The sequence below is a fragment of the Fusarium redolens genome (assembly GCF_020744475.1).
Source record: "Fusarium redolens strain MPI-CAGE-AT-0023 chromosome Unknown BKA55scaffold_6, whole genome shotgun sequence".
NCBI lineage: Eukaryota > Fungi > Ascomycota > Sordariomycetes > Hypocreales > Nectriaceae > Fusarium > Fusarium redolens.
Window position 1 is genome coordinate 2134929 of NW_025763669.1, and position 26760 is coordinate 2161688.

At 48.7% G+C, this 26760-nt stretch overlaps 10 protein-coding genes across 10 annotated transcripts; 7 read left to right on the forward strand and 3 right to left on the reverse strand.

The window, feature by feature from the left end:
• Positions 1-114: 114 nt before the first annotated feature.
• Positions 115-3058, reverse strand: BKA55DRAFT_508192 (uncharacterized protein; the record flags this gene model as incomplete). Its single annotated transcript, XM_046187404.1, has 3 exons — positions 115-2711; positions 2773-2916; positions 2992-3058. 3 exons carry the CDS (start codon positions 3056-3058, stop codon positions 115-117), a joined length of 2808 nt encoding a protein of 935 aa, XP_046051345.1.
• Positions 3059-7645: 4587 nt separating this feature from the next.
• On the forward strand, positions 7646-10027 carry BKA55DRAFT_330754 (uncharacterized protein). Its single transcript, XM_046185714.1, has 2 exons — positions 7646-7712; positions 7766-10027. The coding sequence occupies exon 2, from the start codon at positions 7955-7957 to the stop codon at positions 9734-9736; it is 1782 nt and encodes a 593-aa protein (XP_046051346.1). The 5' UTR covers positions 7646-7712; positions 7766-7954; the 3' UTR covers positions 9737-10027.
• Positions 10028-10181: 154 nt separating this feature from the next.
• BKA55DRAFT_565031 (uncharacterized protein) lies at positions 10182-10497 on the forward strand. Its single transcript, XM_046192518.1, has one exon. The coding sequence runs from the start codon at positions 10309-10311 to the stop codon at positions 10465-10467; it is 159 nt and encodes a 52-aa protein (XP_046051347.1). The 5' UTR covers positions 10182-10308; the 3' UTR covers positions 10468-10497.
• On the forward strand, positions 10404-12377 carry BKA55DRAFT_565033 (uncharacterized protein). Its single transcript, XM_046192519.1, has 6 exons — positions 10404-10424; positions 10477-10557; positions 10609-10633; positions 10694-11094; positions 11142-11339; positions 11387-12377. The coding sequence occupies exons 2-6, from the start codon at positions 10487-10489 to the stop codon at positions 12261-12263; spliced, it is 1572 nt and encodes a 523-aa protein (XP_046051348.1). The 5' UTR covers positions 10404-10424; positions 10477-10486; the 3' UTR covers positions 12264-12377.
• A 110-nt stretch (positions 12378-12487) lies between these two features.
• On the reverse strand, positions 12488-13750 carry BKA55DRAFT_507705 (meiotically up-regulated gene 113-domain-containing protein; the record flags this gene model as incomplete). The annotated part of the gene is made up of 1 exon (XM_046187359.1): positions 12488-13750. One exon carries the CDS (start codon positions 13748-13750, stop codon positions 12488-12490), a length of 1263 nt encoding a protein of 420 aa, XP_046051349.1.
• A 1175-nt stretch (positions 13751-14925) lies between these two features.
• Positions 14926-15765, forward strand: BKA55DRAFT_507513 (S-adenosyl-L-methionine-dependent methyltransferase; the record flags this gene model as incomplete). Its single annotated transcript, XM_046187345.1, has 1 exon — positions 14926-15765. The coding sequence occupies one exon, from the start codon at positions 14926-14928 to the stop codon at positions 15763-15765; it is 840 nt and encodes a 279-aa protein (XP_046051350.1).
• On the reverse strand, positions 15726-17025 carry BKA55DRAFT_565038 (HAD-like domain-containing protein). Its single transcript, XM_046192520.1, has 2 exons — positions 16723-17025; positions 15726-16603 (listed from the first exon to the last, which is right to left on the reverse strand). The coding sequence occupies exons 1-2, from the start codon at positions 16771-16773 to the stop codon at positions 15800-15802; spliced, it is 855 nt and encodes a 284-aa protein (XP_046051351.1). The 5' UTR covers positions 16774-17025; the 3' UTR covers positions 15726-15799.
• Positions 17026-17075: 50 nt separating this feature from the next.
• Positions 17076-18646, forward strand: BKA55DRAFT_565040 (uncharacterized protein). The gene is made up of 3 exons (XM_046192521.1): positions 17076-17189; positions 17357-17394; positions 17449-18646. The coding sequence occupies exons 1-3, from the start codon at positions 17187-17189 to the stop codon at positions 18314-18316; spliced, it is 909 nt and encodes a 302-aa protein (XP_046051352.1). The 5' UTR covers positions 17076-17186; the 3' UTR covers positions 18317-18646.
• Positions 18647-21117: 2471 nt separating this feature from the next.
• On the forward strand, positions 21118-24774 carry BKA55DRAFT_593011 (uncharacterized protein; the record flags this gene model as incomplete). Its single annotated transcript, XM_046195484.1, has 3 exons — positions 21118-21160; positions 21272-23348; positions 23400-24774. The coding sequence occupies 3 exons, from the start codon at positions 21118-21120 to the stop codon at positions 24772-24774; spliced, it is 3495 nt and encodes a 1164-aa protein (XP_046051353.1).
• Positions 24775-25934: 1160 nt separating this feature from the next.
• BKA55DRAFT_330965 (uncharacterized protein) lies at positions 25935-26760 on the forward strand. The gene has a single exon (XM_046185716.1). It carries the CDS (start codon positions 26112-26114, stop codon positions 26637-26639), a length of 528 nt encoding a protein of 175 aa, XP_046051354.1. The 5' UTR covers positions 25935-26111; the 3' UTR covers positions 26640-26760.

Sequence of the window (26760 nt, forward strand, 5' to 3'; positions counted from 1 at the left end):
CTATATGAGAAGGGGGGTAGGAAAATGAGTAAGGGAAGTATTGTTAGGGAAAGACCAGATACGCCTCACCAATTAAAAAGAAAATTGTAAGTAATGTCGTGGGCATGGCATCGATCAAGCTGCCTGTGGGTTCTCTTTCTCTTTCTCGGACTCGAGGCTTGACTTAACTTCTTCAGCCTTTTGGCCCGCGAGTTTGTCGACACCAGAAACACCACTGTCAGCCTCGTCGTATGAAATTCCCAAGCCGTTGGCTTCCTTTCGGGCCGTACCAGCGTCCTCTTCAGCCCCTTCGTCGAGATTCATCAGAGCCGGCGGGCGATGACGCATCTGCTTGGCTTTGGAAAGAGAAATTGTCTTCTGCTGGTACGTCGTGGTGATTGGCTTGGTATCATCTCGATCAATTGTTGCCTTCATTAAGGCCGCCATCCATAGGCGTCCTTGCTTTAGATTGGGAACAGCGAAGTAATGAACGGTTGGCTTTGTGAAGTTCACAGCCCTGGAGAGACCAGCTCGGGGAGGAACCAGTTTGAAGATGAAGATAGAGTCATCTCCCTTCTCCAAGTTATCATCGCCATTCTGGGATACAGGCATTGACTGACCCCCAAGGCTTGTGATCGTAGCATGAAGACCTGTGAGTTTCTCATTGTTTGCTGGTAGAACTCGATGAAACGAGATATCGATGAGTCCCTTTTCTTGGTCGTCATCCTCTGAGTAATAATATGCCAGCCGCCGGCCCTTTAGAACGAAGAAACGAGGCTTCCAGGTTGTCATGAGGTTAGAACTCTTCTTCCTCATCCAACCACTATAATCGGCATCTTTGCATGCCTCTTTTGGTGAGATTTTGAGCAGCCCGCGGGTGTAAGCGCTCGTTTCCTTCTTGCCCTTCTTGCCAGCCTTCTTGTTGACCTGGGTCACGGGAGTGCTGGGACTCTTGGCAGTGTCGGGAGACTCCAGATCGAAACTTGCTCCGCCTGATGGAGTTGTCGAACCGGTTCGCGCAGGAGAGTCGACCAAGAAATCTTTGTTCGATGAGTCCGTTGGAGTTGAAGCTTTCGATCGATCGAGGCTAAGATTATCAGATATGGCTCGCATACCCTTTCCTCCAGCCAGGGCAATAGGCTTATTGACCATTGACGACAGCCAGTCCGAGTTGAAACCTTGATGTCTCGATGAGATAGGTGAGGCGGTTGAGCGAGCTGAACTGACTGAAGTGTCCAGTTTGGTGACAGTGGGTGAAGGGACGTCGTTGGGTGGCGGCATGTTCATCGTTGATTCTGAAGCGGCTGACGCAGTTCTCCTATGAGCGCCAGACTGGATACCGTAGTACTTCTGAGCTGCTGACGAAATGCCCCCTTCCGCAATAGACCCCACGCTTCCAAATCTTGACTGTCGTGCCATAGCTGTGGCGCTTCTAACCCTTTGCTCTTCCGCATAGCTTGACTTTCTCGATTCAGCATTGCTGTCGCGCTTTCGTAACAAGTTTCTTTTCCTCCCATCCACCTCTGTTCCAGAGAAGTAACCTCGATCGGCGTCAACAGTAGAATCTTGTGCTTCTGCTCCTGATGGGCTAAGCAAATCTTGAAGACCAGTTGAAGAAAGGGGTCGTTGGGGGGGTTGCGAATAGGCGTTGCCCAGGGTCCAATTTCTGTCAAATGATGGCTGCTTTTTATGGACAGTCTCGCTTCCGGGGAAAGTACCCGTAGTCGCGATCCTAGGAACAGGAACGGCTGGGGATGCTGCCGCAGGGCCAGCTTGGAGAAAATCAGTTGACGAAGAGTGTCGACGCGAATGGTTCAATTCCCTGATCGATGCCGCGGATGGCCGCTTGATATGACTAGCGCGGTTAGAGCTATCTTGCGCATGAGATCCTCCAAATGTTGGAGATGCTTTTGGCGTATTCTGCGATAAGGAAAGTCGCCTCGTTTGAATAGAAGTGGGCCGGTTGGTTAGGGTGTTTGCTCGGCTCCTAGATCTACGGCCTTCCTCTGAACCATCGTTTCCAAAGGTTTGCGTCGTACGTCGTGTCTCCAAGCCTTGATTGCTCACTTCATCCTGAAGTGCCTTGATCTTGTGCCAAGTCTTGAGGCGCCGGCCGACAGAACCAAGATCGAACGCCTTGATGAACAGCGAGCTCTGATCCATACCGAGAATAACCTCGCCGGATATCTCTTGGTCTCTAAAGACCTCGCAATGGTGCTTTTCGACTCCTGACGTAAAAAGATATTCGGCAACATCATCAGGAGACCACGATTCGACTTCGTCTCGTGTATGAAAACCCTCCTCTTCTTCGTCAGTCTCTTCGCCTTGGATGTACGATGCTCGTTGACCGGGATGGGTGCTGCTGTATTCGCTTCCGGAATCGTTCGCTATCGCTCGGAGTCCGCCGTTGCTCGCAGGTGATCGTAAATCGGTAATATGTTCGTCAATAACAGTGAGCGTTTCGTGCAAGACAGGGCTGTCCTGATTCTGAGTCGTCAGCTGGCTCAAGGCGGGCAATACAGGTGGCTCGCTTGGCACCAGCGTGGGTTCAGATTTGACGTTGTTGAGAGGCAATGTCACAGGGTTCCTATTTTGTGGTTGTTGTAACTCGGTCTCTTCTTTGGTACCTGTATCAGCACTCGAGTCCTGAGTCTGTTCTTGCTGAGCAGTCTGGGATTTTGAGGCACTAAAAGTGCTCGTGGGAATATTTCTTGGGGCTGGTCTAGTGTAAACTGCCGAGTGTCAATCGATGTTCTCGTCGTAGGGTATAGAACAAGGTTTCTAAACACCAACCTTCAGGAAAGAGTCCATTGTTATTGTTGACCAGATGGCGGCCGAGGAACCATCCATCACCAAACTCGTCGTCTCTTTCTATGAGTTCAACTCGGTCGCCCTTCGCAAGACTAAGTTCATCGGAGCTTCGAGCCTGGAAATCATCTACAGGGTTGAGAAACGAAATCAGTATCAGAGGATACTACAGACAAAGAACGGGAAGCTAGAGGATAAACATACGTATCACAATCAAGGTGTCGCCAACTTCTGGCTTGGGCGACCCTTCATTGGGGCCTCGTGAGGCCATGATGTGATGAAGCGATGCGCTGGTGATGGTTGAGGCGATTGCGTTGATGTCGGACGCTTGAGGCCGTGCAGGGAGGAATGGAGTGGCAGTTTAAGGGCGGTTGAAACTCTGCGGAACCTGACGGTGGCGCGGGACCGAGTCTGATGGTTACAGCGGGTAGCCAAGAAAGAGGCTTGTCTGTTGAGTGAAGGGAAACAGAATGATATCTGACTTGTACACCATCCACCGAACCAATACTCCGTCGCCGTATTGCCAGAGCTGGGTTCGGTCGTTTCAACTCCTCACAGCGAAAGAGCTGGAGATGATGCGTAAGTTGGGTATAATAGCTTGAGGAGACCAAGCCCGTGGCTGAGGTGGTGCGCTATGATAGTGTGCTCAAGTGGTGCACTAAGGTACGAATGCTTTGCTGGGGTGGAGCAGTTGTCGCGGTTGGGGAGGCGGGAGAAGTGTGAAGTGCGTGGTCCCTGGACAAGGTGAGATGCCTAGCGTGGAGGGCTGCGATTGGTGCAACCCAGATCACATATGGTTTCAATCAAGGGCTGTAGACTAGGTCACAGCACGGCCGATCGTATCAAAGCGCCTAAAGACTTAGGGTTGCTGTTAAAACAGTCGACAAACTAGGTAGGTTGAGAAGATGTTGGCAAAGGCTCAAGAGCAGCAGAATTGGTGATAGGACAGGACAGGACTTGCTACCTAGGTTGTAAATACTTTGTTCGATACGGTGCATCAGCCCCTCTAGTCTAGGGGGTCTTCGGGATTGGATGATGCAGTCGAAACTTTGCAGATACTATTTTAAGATGCTATGGATGCCAGCAAAGCGGACTTGACAGGCGTGGGAGCAGGTTTTGATGTCTTGACTTCGCAGATCTCGTTGTTGGCTTCGGGAAAGAGGGCTTTTCACATTGAGAGGCGATCACTCGGCTTGATGAATAGCTAGGTAGCTAGTAGGTGGTAAGATAGATTATTGAAGAATGGAGTGGTTGTACACGGGTCGCGAATGCTGGCGATGCAGCAAGCCAGTGATAATGAAGGGCCAGGGTCAGCTGTGAGGTCGCACAAAGCAAACAGACATGGCTGAATATTGAGCTGATTGCGTTGATTTGAGGTGTTGAGGTTTTCGCGATGGCCCACCGGCAGTCACGGACACGGAATTGCAGAATCACGAGACTTGGACAGATGGAATGGGGTATGGGAGGAAGACGGGAAACTCGTTCTTACTGATTCCATTTGTTGATACTATATATGACCTGACTACTTACTAACTGTGTCATGAGGTGTTCACTAGTGGCCCAAGATTCATGATATAAATGGTGAGGGCATACGGCTCATAAGTAAAGTAAGGAATGTCATTGTGACTATTCGCACTCTGTACCTAAGGTAGTTATCGTGCAATTAAAGATCCTGGTGCAATAATGGACTGGCCTGTTGTTTGTTGCTGTTTATTGGTATTTAAATCTAGCCAGGCTCCATTGACACCCATGTTCAGCTGAATTATAGCCATGGGTGAAACACCATTTGTGTATAAGCCAAATAGCATATACTTGCTATGATAGCTTACGGGGTTACTTGATCGATATTGATATTATGAACCGTGGTAGGGGCATGCTTTTATATGAGCAGACCATTGTAAACAAACAGAAATTACAGTGTCCTTGAATCTTACGGGACTTTGGTTACCTGCATCCAGTCACTCGCCGTTCATATGAGAAAATGAGGCAGGATGCAGATTGTGTAACGTATTATAATCCTTCGAGCAGAGATATTCGTATACAGTACGACTTTCGGCTGGTTGAAGGTTGAAGCATAACGTGAGTCGTTTGGTGTGAATTAATTTTCCACATGGTGCGATGAGCCAGTGATTCGAGGCAAATAATAGAAGAGCTGATGCTTTGAGTACGATAGTTCCTTAATTACAACAACTTAATTGGTTTTTCTGCCGGTCTTACCAGAGTTTACTACGTACACGAGAACCCCAGCCAACCCCAACGCCAAAGTCAATGCCAAGATCACATCACATCACATTCTCCCCGCTCTCAGACATTTTTTTCTTAGACGAAAACGAAGGTCTATGGTTACGCCCAATCACATAATATATTCCAAATACTGTTTGAGCGAAATTAGCGGTAACCTAATTCAAATTTGATTAGGTATTGAGAGGAAAACATCCATAAGTACAGACCTTAATATCCATTTTTCAATATCAATGAGGAATAGGGTCCATGAACTGTAGGCCTGAGACATGCAGGTGCAATTGTAAACGCAAATAGAGACTTCCACCAAACATCTCAGCCACTTGAGTATTCGAATATCGGCTGACTGCAGCTACCTACCTCACAACTGCAAGATGTCGACCTATGGCCATTGCGTATTTGTCGTACTTCCCTCTTTTCCCTTCTTTTTCTTTGTTTGCTTGTAGCTGTAGCGTCCCTTCGTTGGCGCTACCGAACGTATTTTTCTTTGTTCGTTCATATTTCTGCCAGGGCGCGACTGCCTGCACTTGCACCTTTCTCATTAATAGCTTTTCGATGTTGGGCTGTTGATGGTGAGGATGTCCCAGGGTTTTCCCGCTTGCCTTCAACCAACAACATTCACACATCCACCATTCATCCGTCCACCTACGCACACCCATCTCTCTAATAAGTCTGGTTCTCTTGATATCGACCTTTCTTCGACTTCAACTCTCTTCCACTGCGGGCTGTGCTGTTGGGTTGATTTTACTCGTCAAGCTGCATCGATAGCATCGCTGTTTCTCTTGACTTCACTCACCTCACCCATTTCGCTCTCGTGGTTGATTAACAACCCTCGCCGCCTTAACCTTGCGAATTCACTTCGCTGAACCATGATTGACTTTGCGGCACTCTACTTCAAAAAGCGGCGACGTTGAAGCATGATTCCAAAGTAGTATTCCGCGCCCAGGTTTCGCAGCGACTCTACATCGTGAACCAGAACTTCATACCAAAAGACACTATACATCTGTGAAATGCCACATACCTCAAAGTCGAATCAGTCACGGGCTATCCCTCCACCCGATGCTCAACAGATCGCTTCCTCCAACCAAACTGTCAATTTTCTCCTTGGTGGTCGAGCTCGCTCATGGATGACAGGGGACCCATCCGCAACAACCAACCCTACTAGAGTTGCTCCAGTAGCCTCCAGTAATTCCTGGAAACGGAACAAAAAGAGAAAGGTGTCTGACGCTGCTCCCCCAACCCAGAACGACAATGACATACAACGCGACAATAACCCGACCGAGCAATCATTCGAGCAACGACCAAGTGCCGGAGAACCAGCAAGGTATATATGATCTACCCCTAACTAAAATTCCTTCCCCATCTTGTCAGGCATGTTGTTTTGCCAAGCAACAGATCCTCGGCTACGTCTCGTAGCCTTGCATCTCCTTCTGGGATTTGTAGTATCACCACCAACGTTAACATTGCTTACAATTCACCAACACTTCTGACTCTGTTTCATAGAGCTTCGACCGTCCTTCCCTCTCCGGCGTTGACCGACGCACCGAGCCCGAATGGCTCGAATCAAACCGACTGCACTAATCCCGATCCAAGCGCTCACGTAGGCAGCGCAGGGCCCGGGGGGCCAGTCTCTGATAGTAACATGAACCAAAGCGACTCGACACACGTCGCGACTAATATCAACCACCCAAGCTCTACGGCCGCCATCTCCCTTCAGCCCAAGAGTTCTATGCCACAGCAAAACTACGTCACTCAAGCGGCAATTCAATCGACGGCGACCGGTCCTGCGTTGGCTGCTCAAGCTCCTCAGGCAACAGCCTCGCCGCTTTCCAACACAGAAACACGTCCCCAAAATCTAGGAGCGCCTATAGAAACGAACTCGAGGCAACACACAAGACCGCCCGCAACTATCGATCATCAAGCAAAGCGCCCCCGGGTCCAAGAAGCAACAAGCCCGGGAAATTCCAGAGACCGAAGTATCTGTCTGAAATGGTACAGCTCGATCGAGCACCGCGTGGCACAAGCTGTCCATGCCGGGCTCCTGAACGAAACAGTTGAAAAACCACGATATAGAATCTTGGCGGAAGCATGCCAGAACGAGGATTTCTTCTACATTGCCTTTCACCAGGCACTTTGTGCTTGGTCCTTAAACAGAGGGCCGATACATGCGCTCTTCCTTGGATTAGTGGAGCCAGGCCTTCTGGATGCTGCCTTTGACGTAGCGCAGACCATTCTTAGGAAGAATGAGCATATGTCCCATGCACATCTGCAATGGTTTGCCAACTTTCCCAGTACCATCGCCGAGTTTTCTCGGGTCTTTCCCAACACAGAAGCGGCGAGAGACATTTCTGCGTTTCTCATCCAGCTGGCAACAGCCTGGCATACGCTCTCACAAAATGTTCAGGCACGAAAGTATCCTTTGCTCGCATATGAGCTGATATTCATTCTGCGGTGCCGAGCCAAAGGTCTACAGGCTATGCTATTCACCATGACTCGCAGAAGCCTTGGTGTAAATGACGGCCCTATAGCAGGTGCGATGAACGTTATTTTTGATCAGGACAGGGAGGACGAAGCTGCATATGAGGCTCGCGGTGAGCCCCCTGAATCCCTGAACCGCGCCAGGGAGACAATTGCGATGAAGTATCGGGACTTTGTTATGTCGGCGGCGCAACGAGCAACATCCAGTATGTTTTCCAGAAATTCGCTTTTTATTTTGACAAACTACTCACTCTTACGGCCAAAAGATGCAGGCTCGAGTGCTCATATATCTGCACAACGTGGACATCAATCGCTGCCACCCACAACAACTAACCCTTCTTACCCCACACATACCGCACCGGCTTCATCTTCTTCTCTCATCCCGCATTTCGATGCGCTAGCTGCTCGGCCTTCAATAGGCGACCCAAGGGTGGTAAGCCCAGGGTCTATGAACAATCACACGCCTTCGACGGGCAACAGTGTCAGTGGGATTCAGGGCCCGCGACGACCGAATCACCTCCACATCCAAACTGACACTGCAACGTCGTCGCCTCCTTTTGCCACTGCCTACCAGTCTCCCCAGTTACCACAGCATCCGTTACCCAGGTCGTCAAGCGCCGGGTCGCTTCCGATACAACCAAACCGGAGATCTCCAGTTACGACTAACACTCCTGTCATTCCATCGAATGGCCCTTCACGAACAGCCATTCTACCGCCGAATAATCCTCTATTACAACGACGAGCAGCCTCATTTGCGCATCCATCTCGGGCGCTTCCTAGCCCTTACGGGACATATACAGAAAGCCAGGCACCGTATTACCAGCCGGCAGGTACGCCGCTAGTCTCGAGTCCAGTTTCACAGATGAACTCTCATCATGTCCAGCCGATGCAGTCCCCGCAACTTCAAATGGCATACAATCAACTAAACCCGCCGCGCAGGGCATCTACGTCGCAGTATAACATGATGATGCCAGCGACGCCAACTCATGTTTATTCCGCTCAGCCAATTGGGCCACGGAATCCAGCATACCAAGTACCAGTTGCTAGCTATCCGTATTCCCTGGCTGGGCCCGTTCAACAAATACCAGAAAACGAGTATCCAGCTAGTCCGTATGGCCTTGGCTCACTTCAAGTTGGTTTGCAGTACGTCGGTGTACGCAGTCCCAGGCGCGTTCCCTTGACTCCTGGCAAAATCCGATACTATCAGTTTATCAGACAGCTAGTATACCAGCCTCTAGCCCTTGAGCCTCAAAGAGGACTGCGGTCTCTGTCTTTCAACGTGACAAAAGATCAGCTACAAAAGTTGGCGAAGAAGATCGAGGGGATTGGTCTTCCGTTTTGCTACTATTCCGAGGGCTCTCGTCGTTACCGGCTGCGCATGGTTGTGCAGCCTGAGACACAAGCCGAGCCATCTGAGTCAGATTGGGTGATATCTGCAACATGCTGGCCTAGCCATATATTTTTTGACCTGAATTCGAAGTCCCTCGAGCTGCGCCGAAAACAACATTTTCATAAAGATCAGCCACTGGAGCTCACGGATTTTTTAGTTGAGGGCGAGAACAAAATGACCATTAGCTATCCTGCTGTCGAGCAGAATTCGAAGCCGGGATATAAGCATTTTATGGCGATTGAGATAGTAGAGACGATGAGCCATGCCGCAATCAACGAGCTAATACACTCACGACGCTTCCCAGCAGAGGAGACTAGGTACAAGATAATACGTCGCTTGCGTCCCTCGGATTCAGACGACATCATCGTCCAGGATGAGACTTTGCCAATCTCCTTGGCAGACCCTTTCAGTAAGGTGAGGGTTACGGTTCCTGTAAGGGGCAGTCAATGCAAGCACTTGGAATGTTTTGATTTGGAAACATTTTTGGAGACCAGACCTCGGAAAGAGCCACAAAAAGGAGGCGGCCCGCAGCAACAGGGGGAAGAACCTTCGTTGGTGGACAGATGGGGGTGTCCAATATGTGGACTCGATGCACGTCCTATCAGTCTCTTGGTGGATGATTATCTCGCGGCAGTTAGGCGCTCGCTGATTAGCAATGGCGACATGCGGACAAGAAACATCAAAGTGGCTCCTGATGGTACGTGGTCTGCAGTATGGGAGCCGGATGACTCTGATGACGATTCACCGGCGCCACAACCTAAAGGTTCGGTTAACGGCCATGCTAGTAGGCATCCAAGACCACCCGCGACACCTGTCATCGACATATCGGATGATGAATAGAGTGTTGGAGGGGAGGGGTTCTTGGTGGGAAAGGGTGTTTTGGGGAATTTTTGTTTTGGTGCGTGGCGTTCTGGAAACAAGTGCTATCAGCATCTTAGCAGGATTGCTTTTTGAAAATAGATACCATTTTTTAGGCTGGCTCTGGCCGCAATAATCCAGGGCTGGATGGGTATGAGACGGCACTCATCGACAAAGGTGTCAGGGGCGTTCATTCTTCATTATATGCCCGTATATATAGGAAACTGAGTAGGATTGCCATTCAATTCAAGCGCTTCGTATGTCGAGCATAGATTTCATTCGTCGTTGTTCATCTCTGACACAAACGAGGATATGGGACTTTGCGAAATTGTTTAACTCTACCTTCGACCGGGGCACCAACTGATAGTGCGCCAAAGTATATTCTATCCCGTCGAAGCACTATCGGGCTAATCTTTATCCCGGTGGCGTTTCAAGAGTTGCACCACTGGTATGATAGACGACTTCTTTGAACAACGGGCGATGCCGACGTGAATCTCTGGAGTATAAGTTTCCCTGGAGCTACCAGACTTCAATTGTTACTCTCTACGGTCACTATGATAGGCAGAGATCCTAGTCCACCCCGCCGACAACGAGCATGCGCTCCTTGCGCAAGAGTCAAAGCAAAATGTCACTTCCGAGAAGGGAATCTGGAGAAGCACATTTGCGATAGGTACAATACCTCCCAGGCCATGTCTGTGATCATGTTAGAGTAACAGAGTAAGGTGTGAGACTATGAAGAAGGACTGTTTGCCACAGAACACAAGAAGTCTGAGAAGGCCTCGTAGAATTGACCACGGAAATAGGTATGATGAATGCGAACGTACATGCAACGTATAGCTGATTATCATTAACAGTATCACTTCCGAAGAGCAAGAACAAGTCATTACCATGAGCACAAATAGTTCGCCAGAAATTACTAATATAAGCCGCAAGAACCAGATCCCGCAGCCAGGCCAACACAGCAATAACAATCAACAAGCACCAGGATATGACAAGTCGGCCAGGAATCTAGCCCAGAAAAACACAAAGCCTGATATAGGCACTTCCCAGCCCCCATTTGGACTATCATGGCTACAAGCAGCTCAAGTTCTTAGCCTCTTCCGCGAAGGATTCACCCCCCAATTCCCCTTCGTGACAGTCGGGAGTCATCACACTGCAGAATCACTGCACAAAGACAGTCCGCTTCTATTTCGTGCTATAATGATGGCCGCTGCGCCATTATCTGAAGCTAGAGTGGCCAAGACGAGACGCAACATACTCGCATATCTGAGCTTTAGGGTAATGGTTGAAGAAGACAAGACTCTGGATATACTACAGGGTGTACTGGTGATCATTGCTTGGTAGGTCGATCTGATGGTTGTGAATTTTATGCTGATAAGTCGTACAGGGCGCACAGGTGTCACATTGACAATAGTCAGGTCACCAATCTGGCGTATCTTGCACTTGGGTGTGCACATAACTTGAATATCACACAAGACATATTGTCAGCTCAAACACTAAGCTCTGGAACGCCTGGCAAAGCACACATGACAATTTCATTGGAGGAGATACGAGCTCTTCTCGGACTGTATTGCATTCTGTCAATGTGAGTCTACCGATATACCTTATTTCTTATCTGACAAAGGTTTCCAGTGTGTCAACAAGACAATCACGACGAAGTCCTCTCGACATACCCTACATGGAGACATATCTCAAGACTGTCTCCCAGGCTCAAGCAATACCATCTGATTCTTCAATAGAGTCTATTGTTCGGTTCGTTCAGATGGGTGAGAGACTTTCAAGAAGCTTTGGCGAGCCGCATGAGCGCACGCTGTTAAGACCATATGCTGTCCTTCTCGAAGGAACTGGAAGTCGTTTCCGCAATGACCTGAGTCGCCTAGCAGAGTCAATTCCCAACCACAGTCTTGAAACATACAGCCAGATGTTTGAGCTTTACCGTTTATATCTCCTAGTGCGTCTCTTTGAACCAGCAATTATCGTGGCATGCCATCCTGATGAGGGTGTTCCTCAATTCGTCTATCTTTTGACATGCTTGCGCAACTGTCTTCAGACAATGCAGTCCTTTTTCGATCTTCTTCTTGACTCGTCTGTTGATCTGCTATTACGTTGTTCAATACTTACATGCGATCAAATTCTCTATGTCATGCTACAAGCTGCAAGGTTGCTTCTTGTTGAGATTCCTGACTGGGATACTCAGTCTGTTCGACAGACGCTTGATCTTAGCAATGTGCTGGATCGGATGATATCACGTTATGAAGGAGCAGAACGATTGCGCAGGGCAGCGGTGGAACAATTCGTTCTTTCAACACTGGAAGAAGAATCTACGAATGACATGGCTAGTACATCAAAACTGGTAAAGGAAATACGCTGGCTAAAATACTGGCTCGAGTCCAGATTTCAGGGGTCGTCAGGAGAAGTTGGGGAAGATGCATATCAGGGTGCAATCAAACCGACTTGGTCTCCGGGGCTGTTGGAAGAAATGCCATGGAAGATTAAAGCCTCTGATTGAATTTCTTAGTCACCGTCCTTAAACAAAGACTGGGCCCTAAAGGCTTATATATGAACTTATCAACGCATGAACGAAAGGCGGTTGAAATGAATATTCGCAATTGCAGGGTATCATAGTTAATCTCGGGAAAAATTGAAAAACGCCATAATAACTCCCAGAGAATGCCAAAAATCGCCGCCCATATCTTACATCGTGCCAAAATGTCCTGTAACACCATGATCCTATCACTCATCGTCATCTCCCACAGATACCTCATCGTCAGATTCGTCGTCAGTGAGAGAAATCTCAGATTTGTTAGTATCATAATCCTCGAGTGCATCTTCTTCAGAGATATTGGACTGCTCATCACTCGACCACGCAAAGCTATCTCCCTCTTCGGACAGCTCAGACTCTTCGACATCGCCATCAAAAAGCCCCTTGATAAGCAAGTCCCAACAATCAGGATCAGCCATGTCAAGGCCTTCAATTCTAACACGCCACTTATCCAGGATATTTCCCTCTTCATCATATGGCTCCTGTCTCATCCAGCCAGTCCACAGAGCAATGATCTTTGAGGCAGTCATAGCGTCGACCTTGAACCACTCCTTGTGGCGAATGTTGCAAGCTGGGCATCCTTTTTCTCGCTTTCTTTGGTTCCAGAGCTGAGCATGTACAATTTTCTCAACCTTGACGTAGTGCTCGGCCAGAAACTCACCGAGCACTTTGGCCTCGTAGCCGCACTGGTATTTCCATTCTCGCATACGCCTACCGACGTCCTGAGCAAAGCCTATCTTGATATAAGGATGTGCGTCGTGGTAGCTCTCAGAATAGGTATAGAGGTAGATGTAACCTCCATGTTTTGTCTCCTCTTCCTGCAAGGAGCGAAGGAGTAGCTTCTTCATTGCTTTGTTGGTCTCTAGGGTCGAGCGGGGATGGGAGAAGTCCTCGAATTCATGTGCGGATTTGGGACTTTTGGGCGAATGTAGTTTGGGTAGGAGAAGCTTTGGGGACGATTTTGATGGGGTAGAAGGGGATGACTGAGATCTGCGACGAGAAGTGGTAGTGGGCTTGGGAGTTTCGCTCTTGGGTTGAACCTGTTGTTGGAAGGACATAACAGGAGTAGTTGGTGATGCATTAACTATTTCTTCATCGGGTTTGAGAGTGTCTTTGGTGTCTTCTTTCTTGATAAGCACAACCTCAAGGGGCTTAAGAATCTCCGCCCACTGGGCCAGACGAAGGGGACCGTCTTGTCGATGACGATGCCTACACATAATCAAGTCAGAGACTTCTTCAAGTGCGGTCTGAGCAGCAGAGAAGCTTCCATGGACAATGACTTTTTTCAGAAGACAAGTAATAAGTGTAGAGTTGGCTTGGCTGATGTTGTTTTTGCAACGAGCATTCTTCTTCGTCAAGGCATGGCATTTCTTCACGTCGGTATCGACCTCGAGTAATTCGCAGAGGGACGCTGTAGTAGTTGGCCAAACAATCTTGGAAGTGGTAGGGATCATATTGGACAAGCCCAGAAGCTGAACTTCGAGTTAACTGGGATCGAGCTGTAAGAAGAAGAGGCTGGTGATGGTTTCTATGCCAACATGATGCCTGCAGCGCAGGTAAGCTTGACGATATATAACTTGGTGAGGGTATCTTTAAGCGCCCTCTGGGGGCAGTGTCTGTGAGGAGGGCCTCCAAGGTTCCTACTACTGCACGATGTGTCTGCCTCACAGACCGTGGTCGTGAAAACGGGCCAGGGAGGACTTCAGCTGGGTGGAGTCTCTGTAGAAAGACGATGGATGATATGACGTGCTTGGTGAGAAGAGTTATAATCTATTCATTTCATTTATATAGTTATTTCCGTCTCTGATAGTCTGAGTATTACCATCTCACTTACGTACACTCGCTCGACAGAAACGACGTGATTCACTCATGGCAAGAGCATTACTGACACATTGACCTCTATCGTCGCCCAAATCATTGCTGAAGCTGCAGAGGGCGGTTATCTCGAGTCTGAGGAATAAAGAGTCAGCGAGTGTGCCATTCCAAGATATGTTGGTAGATGCCTAGTTTATGCAGTTGGTTCTACATACCCTTGTCTCGAAACCTCTGCGCCCCCTGCGAGTCGTATCATCAAGGGTCACGAGGCATCCGAGGGCGCCTCGAGTCAGATTCAGTCCTAGTTCGCTCCAAAATTGGTGTTTCTTAAATGCGCAATATCACTTATGAGGCGTTCTTCAGTGGTACTGAAGATATCGTAGCATCACAGCCACGCGGACGGGCCGTTGCGAGTTGTGGGGATAGCTTCTGGCATGGCGTCACTTCTGCAGAAGCGAACTGAATTATCATCAAGCCTGTAGTTAAATTGGAGTCGGTTGATATAGAACTGAGTTGTAAATGCTCGAGTAGGAATCACGGTCCTCTAGTCGGAATGCAGCGATTCGAACTTGTACTACATAATGTAGTATGCAGGTACGTTAAGACGTGACGAGGAGCCAATCAAGTAGGACTACTCATATAAGTGTAATCGGTGTAACAACACGCCGGTCCTGTCAATCAAGAAAATATGTCACGATTGACTCTTAGAACAACACAAAGATCGCTCATCAATTGAATTGATTGACGAACCCATCACTACCATCAAAATTACATTGGTTGATACTCCCACAATTTGATTACACACCCTCTCGTCATGCCTTCAACTGAAAGTCAATCAGATGCCGCTCAGCGCATGTACACTGAACGAGCAACCAACTATGAGGATTCTTGGCATCCCGACTACAGCAAACGATTCATGGAACTTGTTCCCATCAAATCCGGCGATCGCGTTCTCGACCTCGCCTGTGGAACTGGCCTGGAGGCTGTCATTGCAGCAAAACACGTCGGTGATGAGGGAATTGTCATTGGTGTCGACATAACTGAAGCGATGCTTTCAGAAGCACGCAAGAAACTGAAGCACGACGAAGCATTAGATCGCCGCATAAAACTTGTTCGACACAACGCCACTGATTTGACCGGTTGTCCACATGTAGACAAGGGCGGCTTTGATCTCATACTATGCTCAAGTGCCTTTGTTCTGTTAGAAAACCCAGAGGAAGTTGTCGCGCATTGGCGGGAATATCTTAAGCCAGGCGGCAGAGTTGCCATCGACATCACTCATGAGTATAACCTTCGCTCGGGCCTGCTATTAGAGAAAGTCGCTCGCCGATTGGGCATGCCATTCCCCTCCAACCGAAGCTGGATCAAATCTGAAGAGTCTTTTCGTGATATATTGGAAAGTCGTGGTTTCGTGGTTGAAAAGGTTGAGACCTTGGAAAAGATTGTTGGACTTGGCTCAACGTATTTCGGTCTTGACGAGGCGGATGAGCAGTTTGACTACGTTGTTAATGGCCCTCTGACTGCCTCAATTGTCACAGAAGAATTAAGAGTCAAAGGAAGGGAATATTTCAAGGAAGAGTGGCACAATGCTGCAGTAGATGGCAAGGTTGAGGTATCTGATATTCTCTATGTCTATGTCGCCAGGAAGATCTGATATATAAGTGTCCCTGAATATCTTTAGGTATATCTCACATTTTTGCCTTGACTTTCTGAACCTTTGGCTCAACTGGTATCCTTGGATGATCACCAGCGAGCTTCAACCCAGTCACTCTCTCCAGCTCATCGACAGCCTCGAATGCTCGACCAAGGTTCACCTTGATTGTTCGCAGCCCTTGTTTCCGTGCTTCCTTCAAGTTCTCTCCGATGTCATCGAGAAAAGTTACTTCCTCTGCCTTGACGCCAACCTCCCAGTTCAAGCTTTCCCCCCGACCTGAATGGGCATTGGCTTTCGCGAACCCATTTACTCGGCCAAGCGCCAGCTTATACATGGCAGGATCTGGCTTTCGAATTCCAACATGGGCGGAGGAAATGAAGACATCAAATATCTGCCGCACAGGCTCGTCGAAGAAATGATCAAGGTGGAGCTTATGGCCAGGCGGAAAGATAACGGTATTGCTCAGAGCCGCGAGAATGAATCGCCCATCCTCCTTCAGCTTTTTCAATGCTGGGAACATCCATGGATCGGGGTTATTAGAAACGGTCATCATCTCATTGAAAAGCCATTCTGCATCGATTGAAGGAACTGGAGGGGTTTCCTTTGGGAGACTGGGATTTTTGCTTTGCTCTCGCTTGTAGAAGGTCTCCCATCTAGTTGGATCATGAAGGTCTTGACTGAAGCCCTTGAAGAATTCTTCATTCATCTGGATTTCTCCTTTCTCTAATCGATGCCAGAAACCGTTGGGAGCAGTCCTGGATATTGAATAGTTGACCCACCCTGGAGGGATTCCGAGGCTTAGCTCATAGTCGAGGATTGCTTGGAAAGGGGAAACGACCTGGATGGGTTAGTAATTGTGGGTGAGAGGAAAATAACTACACATCTAGGATGGAGCCATCCAGAGGATTGAGAAGCAAAATACAGTTGGTGGTAAACATTTTGTCATGAATCACTTACACAGACACCCCCTATATCGAATAACAGGACTTTGGGCTTAGACTCTGACATAATAACTGATTTGACAGATGGAAAGGGCTGAGATTATAGATTTATGACTCCAGAGTGAATATTAGGAACTGAGATATGTAAGAACTCAACTATCTAACTACTCCTCGACATATTCTTGCGATCTTCAACCCCAGGAAAGACTCCACCGAGGCATGGGGTATCCGAGGAGCCTCGGTAGATCCCCCATTTAGGCTGGCGTCTTGGGGAGATAAGATAAGATGAGTCTCAGCCACGTGACTGATACTCGTCCCCAACCCAGGTCCAAGCAGGCACAAACGAAGCTAAGCGATTTTAGGCGATTAGGGCTATATGAAAATATCCCCCACCATTGAGAATTTACGGGCTTATTCCTCTCTCAGCACCAACTTCCCAAACTTCAACACTCAAGTCGTCGTTGAGCAAATACCGTCAAGATGGTAAGTTGAGGCCTATCGCAAGGGAATGTCTTCGCAGAAGAACTCCCTTGGTGTTTTATCTTTTACGGCAGAAATGCCAATTGCTCTGAAAGAGTCACCGCAAGTTGCTTCGGAAGGAGGAGAGCAAATCTGAAGCGCAAATTGCTGACTCGGGGATTTTGTGATAGGTTTTCCACAAGTTGGTGAAGAACAGCGCGTACTACAGGTGAGTTCATTCTGGGGTCCTCTCCACCTAGAGAAATTGCTGACAATCTTGTAGCCGCTACCAGACCAAGTACAAGCGCCGCCAGCAGGGCAAGACCGATTACTACGCCCGAAAGCGCCTTATCACCCAGGCCAAGAACAAGTACAATGCTCCCAAGTACCGCCTGGTCGTCCGCTTCACCAACAAGGACATCATCTGCCAGATCGTGACCTCTGAGATCTCTGGCGACAAGGTCTTCGTCTCTGCCTACTCGCACGAGCTCAAGGCCTACGGTATCGAGCACGGTCTCACCAACTGGGCCGCCGCTTACGCTACCGGTCTCCTCATCGCCCGCCGTGCCCTCAAGAAGCTCGGCCTCGACGAGGACTTCACTGGTGTCGAGGAGGCTGACGGTGAGTTCAAGCTCACTGAGGCCGCCGAGACCGATGACGGCGAGCGCCGCCCCTTCAAGGTCTTCCTCGATGTTGGTCTGAAGCGAACCTCCACCGGTGCCCGTGTCTTCGGTGCCATGAAGGGTGCCTCCGACGGTGGTATCCTCGTCCCCCACTCCGAGAAGCGATTCCCCGGTTACGACATGGAGACCAAGGAGCTCGATGCCGACACCCTCCGAAACTACATCTTCGGCGGCCACGTTGCTGAGTACATGGAGACCCTCGCCGACGACGATGAGGAGCGTTTCCGCAGTCAGTTCCAGAAGTACGTCGACGATGACGTCGAGGCTGAGGGTCTTGAGGACCTCTACACTGAGGCCCACGCCGCCATCCGTGAGGACCCCTTCAAGAAGGCCGAGAGCGATGCTCCCAAGAAGACCAAGGAGGAGTGGAAGGAGATCTCCAAGAAGTACAAGACCAAGAAGCTCACCAAGGAGGAGAAGGAGCAGCGCGTACAGGAGCGTATCCAGGAGTTCCTCCAGCAGGAGTAAAAAGTTGCTTTATCTCATCAGGTCACGGGCATTTGAGGATTGTTAACCTTGGCATTGGGTTTGGAGTTTCGAGGAAAGGAAAGGTCCGTAAACAGGATCACATGAATGAATTACCAAAAAAGATACCTTCCAGCCAAATTCCATAGTTGTGGTGAACGGGCATCTCATTACTCCAACTGTTTAATGCTTGCCATGCTGCATGTGTTTGAAATGTGTGTGCGCGTGTGTGCGAAAATTGAAAGGAACCCTTACCCTTGGCGGGCCTAGCGTTGTAGCTGCAGGATTAGTGTGAATCTTATTTTCAGGGCTGAATCTTGGCCATGAACCTCAGCACTACGATCTCAAGTATCGAGATGGCTCCTGTGGTTGTACGACGTTGCCAGCACTTGATATGACTGTCAGCAATTGGCGTTATCTCGTATGGCTACTATTAACAGCAATTCCGACCGAAGAGGACAATGGAACCCATCCGATTTCCGCTAATCTTATAAAGTTCCGAAGTTCATGTCTAATAGAGTTGATAGCGGTAAGCTGTTTCTAGTATTAGGTTCCTTCCGGATATCTCGGATTTCCTATAATATTCATTTTTGTTTTTATTTTTGGTTATACGGAATTTGATTTTGAAGAAAAACCGACTGACTGTTCGATTGCTCGGAAAAGAGCCCGAAGCTAGAGATGTCTCTTCGGAAATGGTCAGGATGTGGGTATTATGGAGTACGCAAGACCCTGATAAATACAGTAGGTCCGGTAATGCTGGTTGAGATTCAATAACAGCGGACTCAGCAGTATTTCGAGAGAGTTTCTCCTCTGCTCTATTTGTGAATGGTAGATTGGGGGCCCGCCTTTCGCTCTCGGAGAAGGTCATGATCCCGCGGCCGAGAGCATCGTTCAGTCTATTCCAGTCTGTGCGATTGGTGACGATTTTGGACAAGGTGGCGCGTGCTGAGAGAGTGAGAGGGGGCCCGACGTAACGTTATAAAACTCCCATCACAGTTGGTGTCGGATCGGATGGACCCGGTGGGTTCTTCAACTGATGCAATCGAAGGAAATGAAGATCGGATATATCCTACGAGGTGAACCCTGCTCTACAGCACGGCAGCAGTCTGAGGACGACTGTCGTGGGTAAGAAAAAGGGAGACTGGCCCACGATGTTAAAAGGGTTCACTGTTCAGAGAAAAGTTTCGGCACAGACCAGGGCATAACTCGGCATCTCTGAATATAATTTTGGACTGATGCCCATTTCTTGACTCCCTTGAAAGATGTTGTGCGACCGAGAACTCTAATGACATCGTTTGCCAAGAAATGGAGGGTCCAATACAGCAGGAGAATCGAATCTCAGGGCACAACCGACCTGACTAATGAATGTTACGCCGGATTTTCAGACTCTGGTCTCTGGAACAAAGCTCATCATAACCAATTCTGGTAACGCCTGTCGCAAGAATTGAGTGGTTGTGAGAGAGGTGTGACGTCTTTTGTTTGCTCTTTTGCTCATGATGGGCTGAGCCGAAGGTTGCATGCATTGAACAAGGGTTTATCTTGACCTCGTGCAACGACTATCATGAATCAATCCACTCATTATTTCGCTGAGGATTTATACATACAGCAGCGGTACAGAGTATAATGTTCAACTTGCTCAGTTGACTGGCGGGTTCAGAGCCCGCTTACATCCACCTGGATCCCTACATCATTGAAATAACCGCGCTCTGCACTGACGTCCATTTTGATACTAAACTTCCGTGCCCGGGTTAGAGGGCCCCGATACAGCCGGGGGTACGGTCGGCTCGGTACATGCGGGCGGGTAGGGGAATGAGAGGCAAGGTAAAAGTACATGTACTGATACAAACAATTACGGTTACTTTCTGGGCTGTTGAACTCAATGCCTCCTTTACCCGTTACAAGGCGTGGCGACGAGGCGATGCTCATCTTACTGTATCACTGGGTGAGACTCGAGATTCAGCTCGAGACAGAGCAATTCAGCGTCACTTGGATCACAGGGCCTGTATTGTGGGCATTACAAATTTCGTCGGACCCTGAATTGCAAGTGACTTGGCTGTCATCCGTAGCCAAGGTAGGTAGTCTTGATCAGCAAACAGGGTTCGGGCTTTTGCCTCTTGGTCAGCAGCATAGTAATAAGACTAACTCAGATGAATTGTCTTTTGCCTCACTGACTGCCTCACTGACCGCCGCCTTGTATTGTTTCAAACACTTTATGCTATTGCGCTGGACTGTGCCTTATTTCAACTGCTCGTGACAAACCCCTACCCCGCTATTGGACTGGATCTTGCCATAATTCTTCCCTGACGTTTCCACTTTGTAGATACAACACAACAGATTCATCGTTTGCTCCCATTTTCTATCTCAACCTCCTCTTTAATCCTCCGTCGTCATTGTTCCAAACCCAGGTCGAGACCCCCTCGTGCACAGTCCAGACCAAGCCTAAGGTACCTTACCTCTAGGAAGCCCACATAAAGTACCTGTACTTTATGAACCGCTCCCAGTATTCTACTGTAATTGACTATAATAGTCTAGCTCTTAACTATACCTCATTCAGCCCGTCTCCAGGATTCGCTAGCCATCCATACCTTACCTTTACTCTGGGCTAGAGCCATCGATGGCATCCATCCCAGTACCACCACCTCACTAATCACTATCTCTGGCTGATTCTCTCCTCCTTTCATTATTCATTCATCCTTCACCTCCTCCAGTTCGACTTTTACAAACACTGTTTAAACTTTGTATAAGTTCTTCATCATCATTATCTCGTTCACATCTTCGACAGCCGTCTCGGCTCCCCTCCCACTATGGAGCAGGTTCATGGCGTTGATGTCAGCTGGATGACCCATGGTGCTTCTAAAGGCATGTTTCCTAGTCGCCACTCGCCCAAACTCCAAAACGCGCATCGCGTCTTTTGCCCTGATGTTGTAGACCAAGGCCTAGAGCTAACAACGCAAATAGATAAAGCAGCCAGGAATTCACCACCCACCAAAACTCCCTCAGCAGCTCTTCCAAGACAGATCCCTGGCGCAAACTCTAGACCGAAGTCGCCGGCTTCGGCTCCCACAGATAATGCCTCCGTAGACTCCAATACCTCGACCAATGGCCAGTCCACGACTCCAAATGGCTCTTCAGCTACAAAACGAATTTCGCGCTCCAATTCTATAGATAAACAGACTCCTCCTGGCACATCGCCTCACCGTCGCAATTCATGGTTTTCCAATATCTCTGCCAAATTCTCTTCCTCTAATACACCACCAGCCGGTCCTCCTTCGCCAGCTCCCATACCAGAATCGTCGCCCGTGCCACCGTCAGACCCTGTTCCTCCCAAGTTGCCACATACGAAGAACGCCGTGCTACCCCATGCTGCGAAACCTGAGGGCGATGGTCCTTATATACCAGCTCCGCCAAGAAGTGGACAGCCCGGCTTCTTGGGCATGTTCCGGCGCCTGTCTTCTTCCAACAATGGGGCTCTTTCACAAAGCGGAAAACTCGGTCATGGCCTTGTCGACAGGGTGGTTCTGAATGTCGACCAAAGTCGAGAAAGATGTCCTATATCGGAGCTCTCTTGTGCCAAACTAAGAAGAGTCGCATTCTGTGTGGATGTTGAGATTGCGCCTCAGCCAAAATATGCTGACCACGATTCTTCATTACCTAAAACAACCGACAAGACTCAGAAAAAGAAGTTGACTGAGAAGGGTGAAGGGGAGGCCCTTAAGAACCCAAAGGCTGTGGAAGAGCAGAAGGAAACCAACGGAGAGGTCAAGACTACAGGAGAAACATTGCCAAAGGAACCCGAGAAGGAAGGGAGTGAAGCTCCTCAACAAGTGAGGGAAGTGGCCAATGGCAGTCCAACTCCTGTGTCAGAGAAAAAGGAGGAAAACACTAAGAAAAAGGAAAAGAAGAAGAAGAGCGAGGAAGAGCGCAAGGCCAGAAAGGAGAAGAAGCGAAAACTCGCCGAAGCCAACGGATCCATTCCCATGGAAATTCATTATGACAGTAGTGATGACTCGGCCAAAACAAAAACGCCGCCCAATGACCCGGAGCCCAACAAGCCTCAGACGGCACCTACAACGAACCCTGTCCGAGTATACCGAAGATGCTGCCAGCTTCGCGAAACGCCAATTCTGAAAAAGATTACTGAGCAACTCACTGATACGGCCAACTACAATGCCTCAACTGGCACGGTTAACAAACTTGATCTAACAGATTATTGGCTCCAATTACCGGATCTTATCACTCTTGGGGATTACCTTGCAATCGTTCCTGTGAGGGAAATATTATTGGAAAATAGCGGACTTGACGACGAAGGTCTACGAGTTATCCTTGCTGGTCTGCTCGCTGCCAAGAGACCAGCTGTAAGGCGGCGGAAACCCAAGCACGACGATGAAGAGCAAGGCGGCGTAGTAGAGCGACTTGTCCTGAAGAACAACAAAATAGGTCCTGATGGATGGAAGTATCTCTCGCTTTTCATCTATTTATGCCGATCGCTTAAATTCCTCGACGTCTCTCATATTCAGTTCCCGCGCCAGCCTCAATCACAACAAAACGGGTCACTCAACAATGGAGTTCATATTCCTAGAAGTATCTCGAGTATCTTCTCCACTGCACTGGGTGAGCGACTAGGAGGATCAACGCTCGAATTGGTCAACATTGGCCAAACGGGTTTGACAATGGGGCAGCTTGGAACAATCGTGGACGGCCTGATTCAATGTGGCGTGAAACGACTCGGTTTGTCACACAACCAGATCGATGCAGAGGGCATGAAGCATGTTGTCAAGTTTCTCACAGAAGGTCACTGCGAAGGTCTCGACTTGGGTGGCAATGATCTCAGCCAACATACTGAAGCCTTGGCTACAGCTATCGAAAATGATACGACGCTCTGGGGACTCGGCATGGCAGATTGTAACTTGACACCGTCAGCACTCTGCAAAATCTTGCCTGTGATGGTCAAGCTACCCAATTTGCGATTCTTTGATTTGTCCCAAAACCCAGCATTGTTCCAGTCAACCCCCAGCGCTGTTGGTCTGCTCAGAAGGTACGTACTTGATTACTCTCAGCTTGACTTAGGTATACTGACTATACATAGGTATCTTCCCAAGATGAAGGTATTGAAACGTATGCATCTAGAAGATGCCGCGATGACACCAGAGCAAGCGATCGCAATAGTGGAAGTGCTCCCTGAGGTTAAAACGCTGGCGCATATCAATATCACCAACAACGCTGAGATTGTCAAGCTTGCCGATGCTAACACAGAGGAAGCGCAAGAAGAAGCTTGCGCTCTTTATGCTTCTTTACTTGCCGCAGCTCGTGTGTCCAAGAGTCTCATTTGTGTGGATATCGAGGTTCCTAGTGAACATGCTGGAGAGATTGTCAAGGCCATGGCCAAGCAAGTTGTTGCCTACTGCCTTCGTAACATGGAACGACTTCCCGATACCGACACAGGTGCGGTTATGGCATCGACGCTTGCCGAGAACAATCTGGAGGCTGGCGAGAATAAGTTGCCACCTTATCCTGATGTTCTCGCGCATCTTGTTGGACACGACGTACTGGACCAAGACGAAAGCGACGACGACAACGGTTCAGCGCCTGACGAGGACTATGTCATCGGAGGTACTGGTGTGGTCAAGGCGCTTGCTTGTTGCTTGAAGAATCGTGGCGATGAGTCGCGGAGACAATCAGGCGAGTTTATTCGTGAGATTGAGAATGGTGCATCAAGCCCTTCGGCGAACTTGTCCACAGGTGGAAAGGCCAAGGACATGTCCAAGCACTTGTTGATGGGTGCACGCAAGATTCGCCAACGTCTCCAGCCGGCGCTCATTAAAGCAAGGGCAAATCCTGACGATGATCACAACCTCCGTAGGTTAACCTTCCTCGACGACACTTTGCAAGGCATTATCAAGCGTTTCGAGGACGAGTACCCAGATACCCGTGAGGATCCTGCATTACAAAAGCGTCCTCGTGCAGGTACGAAGGGGAGCGAGGAGTTGCCGATTACATTACCACTCGAGGATTCTGCCTTGGCTCTATCAGACAACGAAGATGAGGGCGAAATTACCGGAGGCAAGCCGCTATCGAGATCCAACTCTATGGCCAAGATCTTGGTTGAAGAAGAAGGCCGAATTCTCCGTGCTGGTCATCGCTTCCGTGCCGGTCTCATCAAGGAGGAGCAGATTGACCTACTCAGTACAATCGATGATATCGGCTCCGATCCTAAACATGTCAGGATGCTTGTGGAACTGGCCGAGGATCTTGGTGGAGAAATCTGGGAACTTGTGAAGGAGAAGGGCCCCGTGAGGGCATTCAAGGAGGATCGAGATATTGCTTTCAAGTGCATGGAGGCAAGTGATCCAGAACACTGGGCTCGATTCGCCGAGGCGCAGTACAAGTCTCGCGCAAACATTAGTATTCCATCAGCAGCGAAGCAGGGAGAGGCAGTGGATGAAAGCGCGGTTGCCGATTGAACTAGTGGCCTGTAGGAAAGATGCAGAGATGGTGCTTGTATAAACTGCTGCTAGGAGAAGATCGAGTCATGACGGGATTGATCATGGCCTGTGCATCACCACGAAGAGAGATAAGGGTGTGGATTGACATGATATGTTATGCGCATAGAAGTCAGGGCGCTCGTTAACGATTGACTTTTCTTTTCCTCCATTTTTTTGCTTTGAGCGGGGAGTTATGAATAGGTTCTCTTTCCAGAGAGAAATGGCTATACTATACTATCAATGCGTGAAAGGGATCACAAATAGGTGCATATTCTTGGGAACTGAGTGAATAATATAGCATCACGAACGGAAATCGATCTTGGTCAAGGGGTGTTCAAGAGTGTGATACTACTTCGTATTGTAATGAGGTTTCCATCGAGAATTACCAGCCCTGGATTTGTTCTGGGGAACAATGCTTAATTTGATCCTCAGTGGATATTCACCATGTAACCTTGAATAAGTGCATGCTATGAAGTTCTATTGGCGATGCGGCATGGCCGGGATGAGCATGGGGCAGAGGAGAAGCAAGTCATATTTCTAGATCGTAGCCTTTTAATTAATTAATTCTTTTGACGCCAGAGACGACGGGAAGAAAGGAAAGAAGTTCTAGTTCACCTGCTGTTTCGTTTTGGTCAAAATCGTGGGATTCGGTTGGTCCGCGACTTGGAGTCCTTAATTCGGCCTGCAACGTGAGCTATTCTGCTTTGGGAAACATGAAACGCGAACCATGCCTTGTGGGGCAACAGGGGTAGGACAGCCTCTTGCATCTCCAACGTCTCGAGCTTCAGCTTTCAATTAATATTTTACTCTTTCCAACTTCTGTGCGCGTTTCTTTCTTTTTAGTCGTTTCACGGCTTGAGAATCGAGTCACTCCATTCGTCCAAATGTCTCTAGAGTCCGCTTTTATTCCCGTCTTGAATGCACAGCCTCATGTCGATGCCTCTTTTCAGGGTCATGTCTGACAGGAGAGGGAAGAGGAATCATGATGATGCGCTCATTGACCAAGCCGTGATGTGATGCTAAGTCCAGAAACTTCACATTGGGTCTAGACTGTATTGAAGTCTAGACAATGCGGTTGAAGTAGCAGTTGTGCAGTCATCGCCTTCGTCATTGGGCTGTGGGATCTGCGTTTCGTCCGTCTTAATACAGGAGTTATATGTGCAACATGGTTGCTGAGCTGGCAATGCGAGGACAGCAAACCACGGGTTCGATTGATTCTTTGCTACCCAACCATCAAGCACTCTCGACCGTTCTCTCTTTGTTGCTATCGTTATCAGTTTGTCCATGTTGAAGCAACGAAACGACCCAGCATATCAATGAGTGGGTTGATGCTTACTCTATTTTCCAGGCTCCTGGCCATGGCAATCATAGCTGATGTCGAAACAGAAGCACGACCCTCATCTGCGGGTTACCCGTTGGCATCAGGCTGGGTTGATTGGCTTCCATGCGTCCATCTAATTCATGCAAATGCTTGCAAGGCCCATGCTAGGGTCCCATGCGGGATCCTTGTACAGCCTAGGATCCCTCAACCACTTCTCTGGTTACGAGATCTTGAGCGTGTCTCTCGTCTCTTTTGGTCCAACGACTTCCCGGTCCTCTCTCCCCTCTTCTTTCTCTTCCATTCTACGGACCTTCTTTTCATTCGTTACGGTCTGTCGACTGTTGATTATTCGTTCGTTTCTTACACTCATTTACCATTCTGTTTAGTCTGTCGTTTCCTTGGTATATTTGCTATCCTTGAGGCGAGCTGCGCTCATCATTGTAGTCTTTCCACCCTTTTTGACCATAGAGCATCATTTTCACCTCAGATGTCACCCAGTGATCAACGCACCTTCACATTTTGACTGTTGACCAACGAGTGTCGTACATGATCGATCTCCCTTGGCTTACATCTTCGAATCGAATTCGCCACATTGTGTGATAGCCTCTGAACAAGTCACACCTCAACCTCCGTCATCTTATAAA

What these genes read in the sequence shown, in the direction of transcription:
- BKA55DRAFT_565033 (XM_046192519.1), top strand. Translation starts at nt 10,487, where the DNA reads ATGAAGAAGGACTGTTTGCCACAGAACACAAGAAGTCTGAGAAGGCCT. An exon ending in AGAATTGACCACGGAAATAG is followed by an intron (nt 10,558 to 10,608) that starts GTATGATGAATG and finishes TATCATTAACAG; the next exon opens with TATCACTTCCGAAGAGCAAG. An exon ending in CTGTATTGCATTCTGTCAAT is followed by an intron (nt 11,340 to 11,386) that starts GTGAGTCTACCG and finishes AAAGGTTTCCAG; the next exon opens with TGTGTCAACAAGACAATCAC.
- BKA55DRAFT_330965 (XM_046185716.1), top strand. Translation starts at nt 26,112, where the DNA reads ATGAGTGGGTTGATGCTTACTCTATTTTCCAGGCTCCTGGCCATGGCA.
- BKA55DRAFT_565040 (XM_046192521.1), top strand. An exon ending in AAGAACAGCGCGTACTACAG is followed by an intron (nt 17,395 to 17,448) that starts GTGAGTTCATTC and finishes ACAATCTTGTAG; the next exon opens with CCGCTACCAGACCAAGTACA.
- BKA55DRAFT_565031 (XM_046192518.1), top strand. Translation starts at nt 10,309, where the DNA reads ATGATAGGCAGAGATCCTAGTCCACCCCGCCGACAACGAGCATGCGCT.
- BKA55DRAFT_330754 (XM_046185714.1), top strand. Translation starts at nt 7,955, where the DNA reads ATGAACAATCACACGCCTTCGACGGGCAACAGTGTCAGTGGGATTCAG.
- BKA55DRAFT_565038 (XM_046192520.1), bottom strand. Translation starts at nt 16,773, where the DNA reads ATGTCAGAGTCTAAGCCCAAAGTCCTGTTATTCGATATAGGGGGTGTC. An exon ending in TCGATATAGGGGGTGTCTGT is followed by an intron (nt 16,604 to 16,722) that starts GTAAGTGATTCA and finishes TAACCCATCCAG; the next exon opens with GTCGTTTCCCCTTTCCAAGC.